Source organism: Nuphar pumila, chromosome 14 (assembly GCF_984573655.1).
Source record: "Nuphar pumila chromosome 14, dmNupPumi1.hap1.1, whole genome shotgun sequence".
NCBI lineage: Eukaryota > Viridiplantae > Streptophyta > Magnoliopsida > Nymphaeales > Nymphaeaceae > Nuphar > Nuphar pumila.
In genome coordinates this window covers 90,544,646-90,559,474 of record NC_143262.1, presented here as the reverse complement: position 1 = coordinate 90,559,474, position 14,829 = coordinate 90,544,646, and the positions used below count along the sequence as shown (strand labels likewise).

General features: G+C 40.3%; 2 protein-coding genes across 4 annotated transcripts; both read right to left on the bottom strand.

Moving 5' to 3' along the window:
- Positions 1 to 1,053: 1,053 nt before the first annotated feature.
- Positions 1,054 to 1,564, bottom strand: LOC149817387 (VQ motif-containing protein 31-like). The gene is made up of 2 exons (XM_089987069.1): positions 1,442 to 1,564; positions 1,054 to 1,317 (listed from the first exon to the last, which is right to left on the bottom strand). Exons 1-2 carry the CDS (start codon positions 1,562 to 1,564, stop codon positions 1,054 to 1,056), a joined length of 387 nt encoding a protein of 128 aa, XP_089843195.1.
- A 6,597-nt stretch (positions 1,565 to 8,161) lies between these two features.
- On the bottom strand, positions 8,162 to 14,573 carry LOC149817386 (glycerophosphodiester phosphodiesterase GDPD4-like). Of its 3 annotated transcripts, none has more exons than XM_089986696.1 (9): positions 14,371 to 14,573; positions 13,524 to 13,610; positions 12,772 to 12,869; positions 12,452 to 12,516; positions 10,175 to 10,255; positions 9,882 to 9,974; positions 9,578 to 9,667; positions 9,378 to 9,505; positions 8,162 to 8,423 (listed from the first exon to the last, which is right to left on the bottom strand). In XM_089986696.1, the coding sequence occupies exons 3-9, from the start codon at positions 12,815 to 12,817 to the stop codon at positions 8,258 to 8,260; spliced, it is 669 nt and encodes a 222-aa protein (XP_089842822.1). In that variant the 5' UTR covers positions 12,818 to 12,869; positions 13,524 to 13,610; positions 14,371 to 14,573; the 3' UTR covers positions 8,162 to 8,257. The 3 variants fall into 3 exon arrangements, with proteins under 3 accessions (XP_089842822.1, XP_089842820.1, XP_089842821.1); XM_089986694.1 differs by having other exon boundaries at positions 12,452 to 12,512; positions 14,371 to 14,535; XM_089986695.1 differs by lacking the exon at positions 8,162 to 8,423 and adding an exon at positions 9,156 to 9,240 and having other exon boundaries at positions 12,452 to 12,512; positions 14,371 to 14,535.
- Positions 14,574 to 14,829: the final 256 nt, after the last annotated feature.

Here is a 14,829-nt window from a genome sequence, read left to right as displayed (position 1 = left end):
ATTTTTGCCAAATTTTACTGTTCCATTATCTTTAAATTTTCTTGTAGAAAATGAGATGAACTTCTTGCGGCTTGGAACATGTTCGGCTTGTAAAGAGCTTGTTCAAACTCATGAAATAGGCTTGGCAAACCAATATTCAACTCAGCTTAGATCGTGCTGGCTCATTAATTATTAATAAATATGTTCTATATTTTTTGTATTATAGAATAAGTGTATAGCTTGCCAACAATAAGTTGAGAGTTCAACTCCTATTATTTACAAGTTTGAAATAATTATTGCTTTTGTAAATGAGCTGATACAATAATGAGCTGACTTGTGCTTGGCTCGACTCAACACAAGAAATAAGCTGGCTTGAACACCCTTTGTTTAGTTCATTCAACTTGTTTACCAGCCCTTCTGAAGAGGAGGAGAAATAATGGTAACAAGCCCTAGGAAACAAGCTGAGCTGATCATGACTAGGTTCGTGCTAGGCTTGCAAAATAACTCATTCAAACTCGTAAAATAGGTTCGACAAGCTGAATATAAACAATAAGTACTCAGCTTGGCTCGACTCGCATAAGCTCGTTAGGTAGTAAGAAATATATTTGAAGTATATTGTACATGTATTTTTTTGTAATCGTGTTTGTTTCAACTCCAAAACAATGTATTTTTTTTTATAAACATGCAAGCTCGAACTCAACTCGGTTTGATTATGAGCTCGAACTCAGCTTGGCTCCACCACAAGAATGAGTCGATCTTGAACACTTCAAACTCGTCTTGTTCAGCTGGTTTACAAGCCCTAATGGTAACAATTTTCATATTGGTACATCTAATCATTTTCATACCATATAAACATTAAAGATTTCCAAGAAAAATATTACCACTTTTAAATGTGCGGATATTTGCGAGATATATCTCATCCTATTTAAGTATGCTTGTGGGCTTCGGAAGATAAGACTCCAAATAAAAATCCAAATCCAACTATCTTAGATCCAAAATAAGACATATTTTTCTTTTTGTTTTTAGTACAGCAGCCTGGTCCAAGAGTTTACGGATCGGATCATCCCTTCCGGATCACGATTCCTTTGCCTTGGGGGAAGTGAGCGGGAAGAGCGTTAGCAACTCGGGTTCGACGAAACCGGGTCTGGATCGGGGTGAGGGGTGGATGTAAAACCTCCGCTCCGCGATGGCCTTCTCCTCCTCCTCTCCGGGGCACAGAGACGGGGACCCCACGGCGTCGCGCTCGCCGTCGGAGATCGTCAGCGTCGAGAACGACGACCCGAACGGCGTGTTAACGGGCGTCACTCCCGGGACGGACGTCGGGGATGGAAAATCACCCTGCGGCGGGCTCGCCGGCAGGTTCAGGTTGAGGAGAGGCAGCCGCCTTGCTGATGTGGATGTCGGGTAGCTTGAACGCCGGCTTCTTCATGCCGACGGTCTTCGACGGGGCCTCTCAGGAAACCGCCGGGTTCTGGTCGGAGGGGCCGGTGAGGCGCCTGACCACGTCGCGGAAGGCCACCGGGTCCGCCTGTACGAACGTCGTTGGAGCCGCGGTCTTGCCGGCCCGGCCCCCCGGACAGTCCATTCTACACAGGAGATTACCGCCACCGGGAGGTCGATTTCAGGCGGACAAGTCGGATGGAGGCAGAATTCCAGTGACAATCCCCCCGGAACCGGTCGACAACGTCCCGAAACAACCGCCGGTAAATGATGATTGTAGGCTACCGGTCAGACCTGAGTAAGATGGTCAACGATAAAGAGAATTAGGAAAGTACTCGGAGCATTTTAGATATTTACATACGTTGGCGTAAACATCGTGACAAAAGTTAAAAACGGAAAAATATCGGCAGCCAAAAACTCGCGAAAAATTGTTTTTTTTTAAATCTCGCAATTTTTTTTTGGCAAAACCTTAGCAAAAATAAATAAAAATATAATAAATATTTTTTTAAAGAAAATGTAAATAAAAACTATTTAACAATAAAAACCACACGGTTTTTTCAAAATAATTAGCTGATAAAAACAAAAATAGCGTGTTTAAAATGCAATATTTATGTTTTTAATGAGAAACTCATGAAAATTTTAAAATATCTCTAGGAATATCCATTTTTTAAACTTTTAGGTAATTTCTCATGACATTTTTGTGAGATTTACGAATTTTCATAAATCTCGCAAGATTTGTCACTATGGGGGTACGTCAAGCCACAAAGAATATGCACTCATGTGTTTCGAACTCCTTACATTCTATCAAATTAGTGACGTTCAGTTCCGCTCATCCCCCAATGTCAACCCTATCTTCGAACTAGTCCGGATTAGGTGCCATCACATGGCACAGTTTTTGTGCCTTAGGAACCTGATCGCCCTCCATCAGATCATGGCCCCCCATCCTCAAGATGGAGGGTGATGAGGTGAGTAAGGCACAAAAAATTGTGCCATACAACCGATCTTTTCACTCGTCGTACCTTTCCATAAGTTGTTTTTTAACAAATTAGACTCCATAGATGTGATCTACGTTATTCATTTAGTGAAGATCGATATTTAGATGCCAAAATCCAGCTGCTTGTGTGCAGTGTGTACAGTTTTTTTCAGTGATTCAAAAATTTGACAAAAATAAGTAAAATTTTGTGATTTAAAAGTGATATTTTACAAAAAAAAAATATATGATTTGAAGGTTGATTTTTTTTGGATAATGGAGATGATAGGAAAGGATATGAATGCTTTGAACCTCACCGAGGACATGGCATTGGATAGAAATGATTGGAGGAAAAGGATTCATGTGGAAGACCCATAATGAATTTCTTTTTTGGTTCATATCGCTGACCCCAATTGTTTTGCGATGAAGGCGTAGTTGTTGTTGTTGTTGGAAGGAAAAACTCTCCATCACCAACCGCACATTGGCTGGCCTCTCCTGTTGGTAAGGTTGGAAAAGACCAATTACATTCTTGAAACCCATTTCATGAGAAAGTCATGTTCCATGAAACTGAGAAAGTACCAAACACGTTCCCAACAGAGTTGATGTGACTTTACCAATGGGGGCTCAGCTTGTTGGTAGGAGCAGCTAGTGCACGTCACCTTGTGTTGGAACGTTGCAGGTTCAAAACCCTAAGGTACAGATGTATTACTGGTAGGGATCAGCCTAACCCCAGCTAGCCTTTAAAAAAAAGAAAAAAAGTTGCTGTGACTTCAAGGTCCGTTTTGGCTGTTGAATAAAGAAGTGATCACTTAGTTCCCAAATTAGGTTATTACTTGGTCTCTACGTTAATCAATCTCAATAACCAACCTCATACTCTTCTCAGATCGGACCACATCAACCTGTTATTTTAAACCGTACTTTGAAAAATCTCGTTCTTGGGATTATCTTGGGAATATATTGGAAGTAAGCAAGATTTTGAAAAATCTCAAAATAACATCAGGATTTTCAGAAACAGTGAAAATCAAGGGACAATATCATGAACCTTAAAAACCATGATATTTGTGACACTGATGTCTGAAAAGCTATAGTATTGGACTCTTATGGTGCCATTGCTAACAAGATCACTGAGCCCTAAACGAACCAGTTGCATGTAGGCTCAGATCTGGATCCAGGTCCTGTGGGCCCTGAACTTTAAGGAATCCTTCTTTTTCAATTAGAAGACACTAAAAAGACTAGGATATAAATCCACTGAATAGAAGCCGAATTCAGTAATCTGACCATCCTATACTTAAATGGACCCTCAGACAGGGTCTGGTCAGATGTGGTACACACGAAGCTGGGTTGAGTCCCACTGGAAACCGTGTTTGGCATTGAGTGAAACGGGACCAAGTTCACAAACTATGTGAAATTGGTCCCGTTTCACTCAATTCCAAATGAGTTTACACCGTCCAGACTGTGACCATAAGTATGGCAGGCATAGCTTGGTATCTGATCCTGAGGGTGGTTTCTCTGTTTCTCATAGAAAAAAAAAATTAGAACATGACCAAGGTTCACGAACTCCAACTCTTTGCACTCACAATGCTCGATCGACATGACCAAGTTCACCAACTCCTGCATTTTAGTCTACGCATAGACCTACATAATTCATGAACTCGGTCACATTTTCAGCTGACACCCAATAAAAAACAATCCGGAGTTCACCCAACTTTTCTGGTTTTGGCAGACAATAAATCTTTTTTTCCGGCACCCATACCGAATTAAATACATATGGTTTTGTGGAATTGCACCGGGAGTACACCCAACTAGTCATAAGGGTTTGTTTGAGCTTTTTTTAGAGAGGAAAACGCTTCATTATATAATCTTGGCAGAAACAAGTTACATATCAGATGGTCGACGAGGGATTGACAGACAGATTGAAACAAATCAGGCAAATGAGCAAAAGGGTGTCTGAGCCAATAAAGATTGGGCACACTCATCTAGAAAGCTATGATTTGTGGAGAATGTTGCATTTGTTGGAGTGTAGAGCATGTTTCCTAGCTTGATATAAATTCATAATTTTCGCAAATCTAATTTCACGGTAAGTTGGCTTGGGTTAGGGGTGGCAAAACCTGACACGACCCGTTTCGGGTTTGGAAAAAACGAACCCGTTTAATAAACGGGTCGACTCGTCTAACCCGTTTATTAAACGGGTCGGGTTCGTGTTAGGGGTATGCCAACCCGCCTGACCCGTTTAATAAACGGGTTAGGCGGTGGGTCAACCCGCCAACCCGACCCGCCAATCCGCCAACTCGTCTGCCGACCCGCCAACCCGACCCGTCAACCCGCCAACCTGACCCGTGAACCTGAGAACCCGTTTATCCGACCCAACTCATTTATTAAATGCCGGGTTCGTGTTTGCCACAGCCGACCCGTTTAATAAATGGGTCGGGTTCGGGTTGAGGTATGCTGACCCGCCAACCCGACCCGATTGCCACCCCTAGCTTGGGTATCAGGGTCAGCCTCTGTCCGTAAGGTGGGAGTTGAGAGGCATTAGCTCTCGAAACAATTTTTTTTATGGTAGTTATATAGGTTTATTCTAGACTCTTGTTATACTCAACAACACTAGTAGACTCCTTAAAACTTGGAGGCTTCTATTTAAAAGAGGCAATCGGGCATTTTTATCAATCAATAAAAAAAAAAGACTTGTACGGTTGTGGACGTAGGCAATTCTTGCTCAACCACATAAAATCTAATTTTTTCATGTGGGACTGATTTTTCTCTTTTTTTTATTATTTTTTTTTGTGTTTGTTTCTTCAATCCATCGGTAGGTTGAAGCTTCATTCCCTAACAGCATTACGAAGCATTGTATAATATCCAACACATCCTAGTTTTTTAGGTATCCAAACAACCCCTAAGAATAAGAACAAAAGTTAAAAGTGAGCTTGAAGGCCGATTTAAAGGCTTCCTAAAAAGCTGAGATGTCTGAATATGGCAGGAGCCATGGTTAGGTGGTCGGGACGAGTAGTTTACTAACATGTGCAGCGATTTTCTGTGTTTTGTGCGTCTCGAGTGCTTTGTAATGTACTTGGGCCCGATCATTGGATATGCTCAGCTCCTAAGAAAAAGAAAAGTTGGGTTCAAAGGTTTTAACAAAGCACCAACTTATCCAAAAATATGAGATAAGTTGGGATTCTTTTCCCCATGGAGCATACACAATATCCCAACTTATCTAGCACCATGTTACGTGCATCCAAACACTCTTGATTCAGACATTGAGAAAGGTACCAACTCCTCCAAGAAAAAAGAGATAAGTGCAACATCCAGACACATACTATGTAAAAAAGAAGATATTGGAAAACCCGTATTTAGGTAAAAACTGAGAAAAGCTCCAACTTACACGAGAAGAACCAGATCTCCGGATGGCAATCTGCCGAAGTTTTAGTTATTTCTTGCAAGTTGTAGCAAAGAAAGAAGGGAATGAAGCAGACTTGGTGAGCCGAACAACTGTTTTTCCGGCTAATTAACCTGAAGAAGGAGTGCAAATTAAAAGATGGCAGGTTTTGGAACAGCCGGAAAAATGGCCGACGACCGGAACAAAGAGGAGTGAAGAAACTGTGGTGGGGATATAAGAAGGGTAGGAGGAAGGGGGAAAGTCCGTTAGAGGGGGAATTGGTGGGTTCAAAGGAAGTACAGCCGGAAAGCATAAGGATACTCCCTTGGGATTCAACGCACTAGCTCGGACCAGGGCAGGAGAACAGAACAGATCCTGTCTTTATTCAATATCAAGACCAGTTCGACATATATAGTATGGACAATCCAGCTGTCGTGGTTAGGGCTGTCAATGGGTCGGGTTTGTAGTGGGTACCCCCACCTGACCCGAACCCGACTTATTGGGTATGGGCATGAAAAATGCTGGCCCGAATAATATTCTGGTCGACCCGAACTTGACCCGAGCAATATGCAGGCTGGGTTTGGTTCATGATTTTTTGCCGGGTACCTGACCCGATGTGACTCAGGTATTATATATATATATATATTTTAATACTTTTTTTTCTGAAATTATGCCGGTCTGGGTTTGGGATTCAACTTTCATGATCCAACAAAACTCAAACCCGAATCCGGTGATTGGTTATTTGGGAGGGTTCAAATATACACTAAATGGGTTGGGTACCCGACCCATTGACATCGCTACCCGTGACAGCCCTGGGAAACAGACCTTTTAGGAGGAAAGGAAGGTAATGTCATGCCATCCGGTCCACGTAGGGATGTCAATCCACGTAGGGATGTCAATGGTTCGGATTCGGGTTGGACATTTGATGGGATTGAAACCATTTAGTCAGATACGGTAAGTTTAGTATCTAATTAATAATCAGAACCTGGTTAAGTATAGATTATTACATTCAAACCCTAATTCAATCCTCAATTGAATCTGAATCCGAGTCTGAATATATTTAGAACTTATATCCACTTAGCTACTTAAACCAGTTGGATCCAGATTCGGTTTTAACTTTACCCACCATTCTGACTCTGAATCAGATTATATGCACAATCTGATTTGGTCAGGTAATGCCTAGGGATGTAAATGGTTCAGATTCGGATCGGATGTTACCTAAATGGATTCCAATTCGAATGGTGACAAGCTCATACCAGATCCGCCTTCTTACATGTAAATGGATTCAAATATCCATCAAATTTGAATATTTATCGGATTGGGTAGCAAAAAAATAACTTGGCAACCTGAAAATCAGAAGTTTTCTTTCCAGCCTTTTTTTTTTTTGGGATAAGTCCTTCCAACTTTTCTCCACCCCCTTTCAGCCATTTTGGCTAATAACTTGGCAAAAAAATCAGAGTTACAAAAACTTTTCTGTATACAAATATGGGTAAATCTGTACAAAATGGATGTCATCAGTTTCACTTCACCCAGTTGACAAAACACAAAATTTTGTGATTTTAAAAATCATAGTTTTTTTTTCATTGAAAAAATAAGATACGAGGGTTGATTCTTAGTAAATCGACCATGCTCAATCCATCTATATGATCATATTTAACCAAACAACTTACACCATAAGATTTGAGAGGGGTACGACATGGGCCATTTCCACCATCCCCTGCAGCATTTACTTGGAGCCACTTTAGATGGCGCTTGGTGATATGATCACGATATCACCCCTGGCCCACTGATGGACGGTGGTAACCTGATCTACCCTCACCAAGGCCCATCCGACTTTGCATTGCTACCAGGTCGGATTAAATAGATCTGTGTAAAGATGCGTGTAAGTGGGAGCAGAACCACATCTTTGTCTGTTCCACCCTCTATCACAGCCTCACTCTATGAATGCATTGGAAAATGAAGGTTGAATCGTAGCATTTTACGCCTCCACAGTGACATTCAGTAAAATAATGGCTGGACCTTGTAGAAGTTTGTTGTGATATCAAAATCATATTAGATGCAGATTGCAGATATTTGGCGTTAATAACCATACTTTCCCAATCTTTACTCACGCAATTGCTAGGAAAAACTATGGGGAAATTTGCATCTAATGTCACGTTGTACCATGAAAATCGTACTTGTTACATACAAGAACATCAGAAATTTTGGCCACTGTTAACCCAAGCTTTCTAATATGAACCTCAAAGAAACATTTCTATTGTGGTGCATGCATAATACGAAAATAAAAAAATTTGGCCACTAGCCAGCATATATATATATATATATATATATATATATATATATATATATATAGAGAGAGAGAGAGAGAGAGAGAGAGAGAGAGAGAGAGAGAGAGATTCTGAATACGAAAAGATAGCCTTTGGCTCTTCACTCATTTGGCCAATCAACTAACATGCCAAAACTGAATGGCACATAAATAGTCGAATATAACGGAGGGATTAAGCCAAAGAAAAACCTTCTTCTAGACATTGGTTTTGAATCTCATTCATCAAGTGCTGTAGCTTGGTGGGATGGCCCGTTATGATAGTATCAACATGCTCAAACAACATTCTCTTCATCGAGTCTGTGTCATCTACGGTCCAGGCATAAACTTTCTTGTTGGCCCTGAAGACAGTAACCTCATATGAGAGAGAGAGAGAGAGAGAGAGAGAGAGAGAGAGAGAGAGATCCTCCTTGAAGCCACTCCATTAGTTTCTTAATTCCCCAGCCCTTCTCATATTACAATTAATCCATCATAAAGGGTCCCAACCTAAAGACTCCAACTAGGGGGTGGACAAGGGGACGGCCTGGACCCACCTGTCAATTTGATGGGCTGGGCCTAGGCACGGTTCAGGCCAGCCCTGGGTAAAGATGCTGGCCAACAGACCACCCATGGCCCCAGTTGGTCGGGCCTGCCCTAACCCGGTCCAGGCCTGCCAGGAATCCAAAAAAACAGCCCAATCCCAGACTATGACAGACCGGGCCAGGCCCGTGAGTGGGCCAACCTGACCTGTTGCCCACCCCTAACTCCAACCCTCATTAAAAACTCCTAACCCTGATCTCCATAATGGAAAGACTCTCATCTACAAATAAACCCATTTGGAAACTCTTTTTAACTCTAATTACCATAATGGAGTGACTCTTATCTAGACTGATCCCACTTGATCCACATAATCCAAGGACCGATTGAGTACATGACCCACTAAGAAAAATCAAGACAATCAAGAAAATGTAACACAAACTACATGCCTGACACAAGACTATGCAGGCGATCAAGTTAGAGAACTTGACTCCAGTGGTTACTCAACTCCCAAACGGTTTACTTGTTCAGAGTCAATGTTACTCAGTTCTCCACCCTACTTTAACAATCCTGTTCTCCAGACCTCAAGTGGCCAACAGAATGAAAGGCTAATAGCGTAATACTGTGAACTCCGGGCAGGCACTGACAGAACAAAAAAAAAGCTTTCACAGGGAAAAGCACAAACAAAGGATTCCAAAATATCAAACAGAACCACCAAATATTTCTTTTAAGCAAAGAGATCTCTCAGCTGAACAAAAAGCAACTTATTGTTAACACACCTGTGCAGGATTCTCACAAGTCTTTCATCGATCAGAGGATGGTAGACACCAACAACCTGAGCACCTTTCATCCGCAACAAGTTGGTTCTAGCACCTGTGGATGGATCCCTCATGACAATATACCCAATCTGAAAGCAGATAATCGACATCAGCAGAACTCCCCCTCAGGATATAGACATACCGGAACAGACAAAACTTACCGGAACATCTTGAGATAATGTGATCATGTCCCTCACCAATGTGTCACTTTTAGACCAGATAAGACAATTGCGGCACTGGGTTTTGTTAATCTGACAGAGTTCATCATGAGAACCTCAGCTCGCAGCTTGAATTCATAGAATCAGATTTGATTGATAAACTTGAATCAATTAAGTACTTAGTCTAACCACCTCTCTCTCTCTCTCTGGGAAATGTATAACAAAGAAAATAAACCTTCTGTGCATTCAGACCTGTTTTCAAATTTCTACAGCATCACACCATGACACTGAAAGCAAAAGTACTCACATAGGAAAGTATATCTGCAGCAAGGCCTTCTTCAAACGATGGAGGACCAACTTTAGCATCTAGAATAACCTGGCGAACTGATTTTGACACCAGCTGGATCAAGAAGATTATACTCATATTAGCACATGATAGTGACTACACTCCTAAGAGAATTGAGCCTGAGTCTGTCCCACAAGTTTTTGCATCAATTCATGCACAATTTCATTCAGACAATGACCAGAGGAGCACTCTAGATTACATTTTCCATGTTTAAAGAAGAAGTTTATTTAGAAATCAACAGCAGCTATAATTACCTCCAAGGCCTCTGTGACAGTTGGGATCCGTATATTTTTTTTGTTCATGGGGAATCCAAAGCCTGAATGTAGCTGTTGTATCTACAACCACAAACTAAAAATATTACATTCAGTAAGATGCTCATTCGCAGCAATCAGAAGATGCTGTATCATATTTGCGCCTTCCAAGAAAACTAATCAGATGATGATGTTAAAACTTCAACTTATGACAAGAAGAGGCAAAATCATGAAACCACAAACACATAATGAAAATGAGACATAGTGGACGGTGTGAATAGGACCTGGAGTTCAGTACCCAAATGCAGCCTTATCTGAATAAGTCCTGGCCTTCATGGTGTGTAGTGTGGTGGTATTCTAGTATTACCAGGATGTGTACATCTAACAAGGCGACTTGTACACGAGTTGAGCTGATGCACTTGCCATTTCATCAATACTGGCCTCTGATTTCTGGCACTTCACTCAAAACACGTTACCTAGGGTGACCTATGCGGCTATGTTACATAGGTACTGATGTTGGTATATGCCATATGATAGGTAAGGCTGACAGACAGCTATGTCACAAGGACACAGCTAAAAGTACATGGGATACATCATCATTGTGTATTTTTCCATTAAGAATAGTATTTAAGTGGACACAACACGAGGGTAAGTTGGAATACCCTTGTGAGATGGCTTATCAGTTGTTTTACAATATAAGGTCCAAGGGTGTCATTTGGGTTGTGTGAAATAAATATATATATTTATATAAGCACAAAAAATTTAAAGTAAATAATGCAAAGCATAATATATGTTTAGATAAATGTAAAGTTGTAGTCACCATGTTCCTCAACATGATTGACAAGGTCACCAGCACGATGTCGGTGAGTTTGCATTGGTTTTTTATCTCTTAAATTCATCAATCATTCAACGTATACATAGCCTACACATTTTGCAAGTGCCATTTTCCCTCTTGCCCAACAGTTGATAAAGCAAATAACTATGTAGTCAAAAGCCCCGACTAGGCACCGACTAGTCCGCCTAGTCGGTCTAGGCATAAGTAAAATGCCTAGGCTTTGCAATTCCTAGGTGGGCACAAAAAATTTAAAGTAAATAATGCAAAGCATAATATATGTTTAGATAAATGTAAAGTTGTAGTCACCATGTTCCTCAACATGATTGACAAGGTCACCAGCACGATGTCGGTGAGTTTGCATTGGTTTTTTATCTCTTAAATTCATCAATCATTCAACGTATACATAGCCTACACATTTTGCAAGTGCCATTTTCCCTCTTGCCCAACAGTTGATAAAGCAAATAACTATGTAGTCAAAAGCCCCAACTAGGCACCGACTAGTCCGCCTAGTCGGTCTAGGCGTAAGTAAAATGCCTAGGCTTTGCAATTCCTAGGTGGGCACCTTAAAAGCTACTAATTTTAACAACTAGGCACCGACTAAGGTGCCTAGTCAGCGACTAAGATGCACCGCCTAGGCACGAAAGCATTTTAGTTATTTATTATTCTTATATATTCTGTTATTTTTTCGTATATATATATATGCGTGTGTGTGTGTGTGTGTGTGTGTGTGTGTTTGTGTTTGTGTGTGTATGTGTGTGTGTGTGTGTGTGTGTGTGTGTGTGTGTGTGTGTGTGTGTGTGTGTGTGTGTGTGTGTGTGTGTGTGTTACTTTGCTTTTGGGTTTTTTCAACATTGAAAGCATGCACAGTTAATTTTAATTGATTATGTTTTTTATATATGTGTATGTTACTTTGTTTCAGATGTATATATGTTATTTATATATGTATGTGTTATTGTGCTTCTATGAAAGATTGAAAGCATATTTTGTTGATTATACTGAATATGTTATAAATAACTGATATATATATATATATATATATGTGTGTGTGTGTGTGTGTGTGTGTAAAACTATATAAACGTATATTCTGGTTATGTATATTAATATATTTTGTGAAAGCATGTGTAATTTTGTATTTGTGTAATGAAAACATCTTATTAGTAAAAGAACTAAACATATTTTTATGTATATTTTGTGTACTTTTTTATATTTTAATTGGGGTACCGACTAGTCCCGCCTAGTCCTCGACTAATCTTTTTAGGGGTCGACCGACTAGGCACCGCCTAGTGCTTTTGACTACATAGGCAAATAGCAAAAGCAATAATACTGAACTGAAAAAAGTCACACCCAAATTCGAAATGCTTTAACAGTAAATAGTTAATCTAGCTATTTATTGTGCATTAAATTAGTTAAACCAGAAAAAGTCTCTTTAGGTCAATGGAAATCACCTCGCTCATGCTGAAATGCCCAACTTTTGTAGTAGAGTTACCAGATAAAAGCTGCAACTCCCTGCCTGTGTCATATACTAGTCATTGCTCAGGCAGTGTAGAGGAAAACTCAATCATAAGTTGATAACACTAAAGATACACCACAGATTCCAGAAAGGTAACAAGTATGATTCTTCTAAATGGTCTTATTAGCTGAATTGGCTTAGGTACCATTATCTCAAGCATTACAAGATGGATATTATAGATGTCAGGCATAGCGGCCAAATAAGTACGGATAGAAAATAGTCAACATTTAAAGCATTAAAAGGATCGTAACTTACCTGTCATGGAGTGCAACCAAAGCGCCATCTGAAGTGCGAGAAACATCAATCTCAACACAATCTACATTAGAAAGAAGAGCTATGCGATATGCCTCCATCTGGTAATAAGATGAAACTGTACACATTATAATCTTCTATATCGTAACTATCAAAACCAGGCAGAACACCAATAAGTAGTACAAAAGATTTATGCAACAATCAATGCCTTTACCTAAATCAGCATTTTCTTGAATTTGATAGATCAGATCCATATTAGCTTGTGGTTTCACCTACTAAATTATTATAGGTGTGCTTACTATTGGTTTCCCTCCTAGAGGATAGCTCGCTTATTTGTTCAGTGTTCATATTTCAGCCTCTATTGCATTGAGCAAAGCATCAATAATTTATTTCAAACTAACACTTGAACTTGAATTTTTCAATATTAAACTTATCAGACACAGCCCTGTGTGATAATGAGTGACAGAAACAAAAGACACAAACTTGTACACAGTTTACCCAACTTACAATAACAAACAAAATTTTTAAAATCCATTGAGAGTTCAACATCCGTGTGGCTAAATGCTACAACTCATGCAAATCTAAATCTAAAATTAAAAGGACTCATGGCTTAAATGACAAGTCCACTAAAAAAATGTGACATTAATCAACATTTTCATACAGCCTAAGAGTAGACCCCTGATAAGGAAAGACAATTATATCCATAATAAATGAATGCATAATTAACTAGAAGAAATAGTTGGAGAAATACATACAGTGTTGGGGAATGCATTGCTGGAATCACCACCATGGGCACATACGAGAGGATGTTTTTCTAGCCAACCACACCTTCTCGATTTCATCTAAAAGAGCAAACAACAAGCATGAATCAATATGAGGGATCATCTCAATCGACACATAACCCAACCAAAACACCAAACAATTACATGGATCGGTATATCTCTTCTTTCATGAAACTATTCCTAGGTGGTATTATAAAAGATGTTAACAAACAATACTATTTAACGTCTTATTTTTCATTATTATCCAGTTATTTTAATTTTGATTTTCCACTCATAACCGGCCATTTTGATGCCTAACTAATGATACATCAAACAGCATGAAATCACGTCATCAATTTCTCCGCTCTCTGCCCCGCATCTCCATCGATCTCATACTATACAATTCGTTCACCAGCTCAGTGATATAGAGAGCTGCTAATAACCGAGATTGCTTACCTTGATGTCGTTACTTACCCGTTGTTTTTGCTTTTAAATGAAACACATATACATCAAGAATGCGTAATTCCTCGACGCTATTACAAAAGCTAAATCAGATCACAATTTTCTTATGTCCTTATAATTCCATCAGCCTCATATTCGACAATTCGTCCATTTGGTGTCATTTGCTTCTCGTCTTTATAACGTTACAAAAGCAACCGATTTCAAGCTCCAGACTTCCCTCAACACCTCCGGGAAATCCAAACCAGCCCTAAAACGTCATCGATGCCTAAAGTTCGAGAGGCAAAACCACGATTTCCTCTTTCATCTAGATCTAGGGTTTCCCTTGGGTGAAAAAAAGGACGAAGTTCAGAGGGAGGGAGGGGAGGAGAAGGAGACGCACCTCGGAGATTCTTCGCAACCGGAAATGGAAGAAAACGGGAGGAACAACGGCGAGGAAGGCGAGGATTAGAAGGAAACTGAGGAGCCTCCGGGGAAAGAACCTCTGATATCGCCTCCCGGGAGGGCGCGGATGCCTCCCCAACGCTCTCGCAATCGCCATTCTTCTCCCCCCTTCGCCACTGAAGAAGAGAGGGCGCACAGTCTGGCGACCTTCCGTCTCGTTTATATATTTATAGGGCCGATGACGGTTCGGGTATTAGAATATGGGCCAGTCAGCGGGTCGGATCTCACTTGGACCCGGAGTCTCCAAGGATGCAAATAGGGGATGTGAACCGACCAGATCTAGGCATTACCAAGTCCAACTTAATCTGGTTTGACCTAATTGGATTCGTATTTGATTCAGATTCAGATTCAGATGAAAAAAGATAAAACCAAACCCATATCTAACTAGCTTCAAACC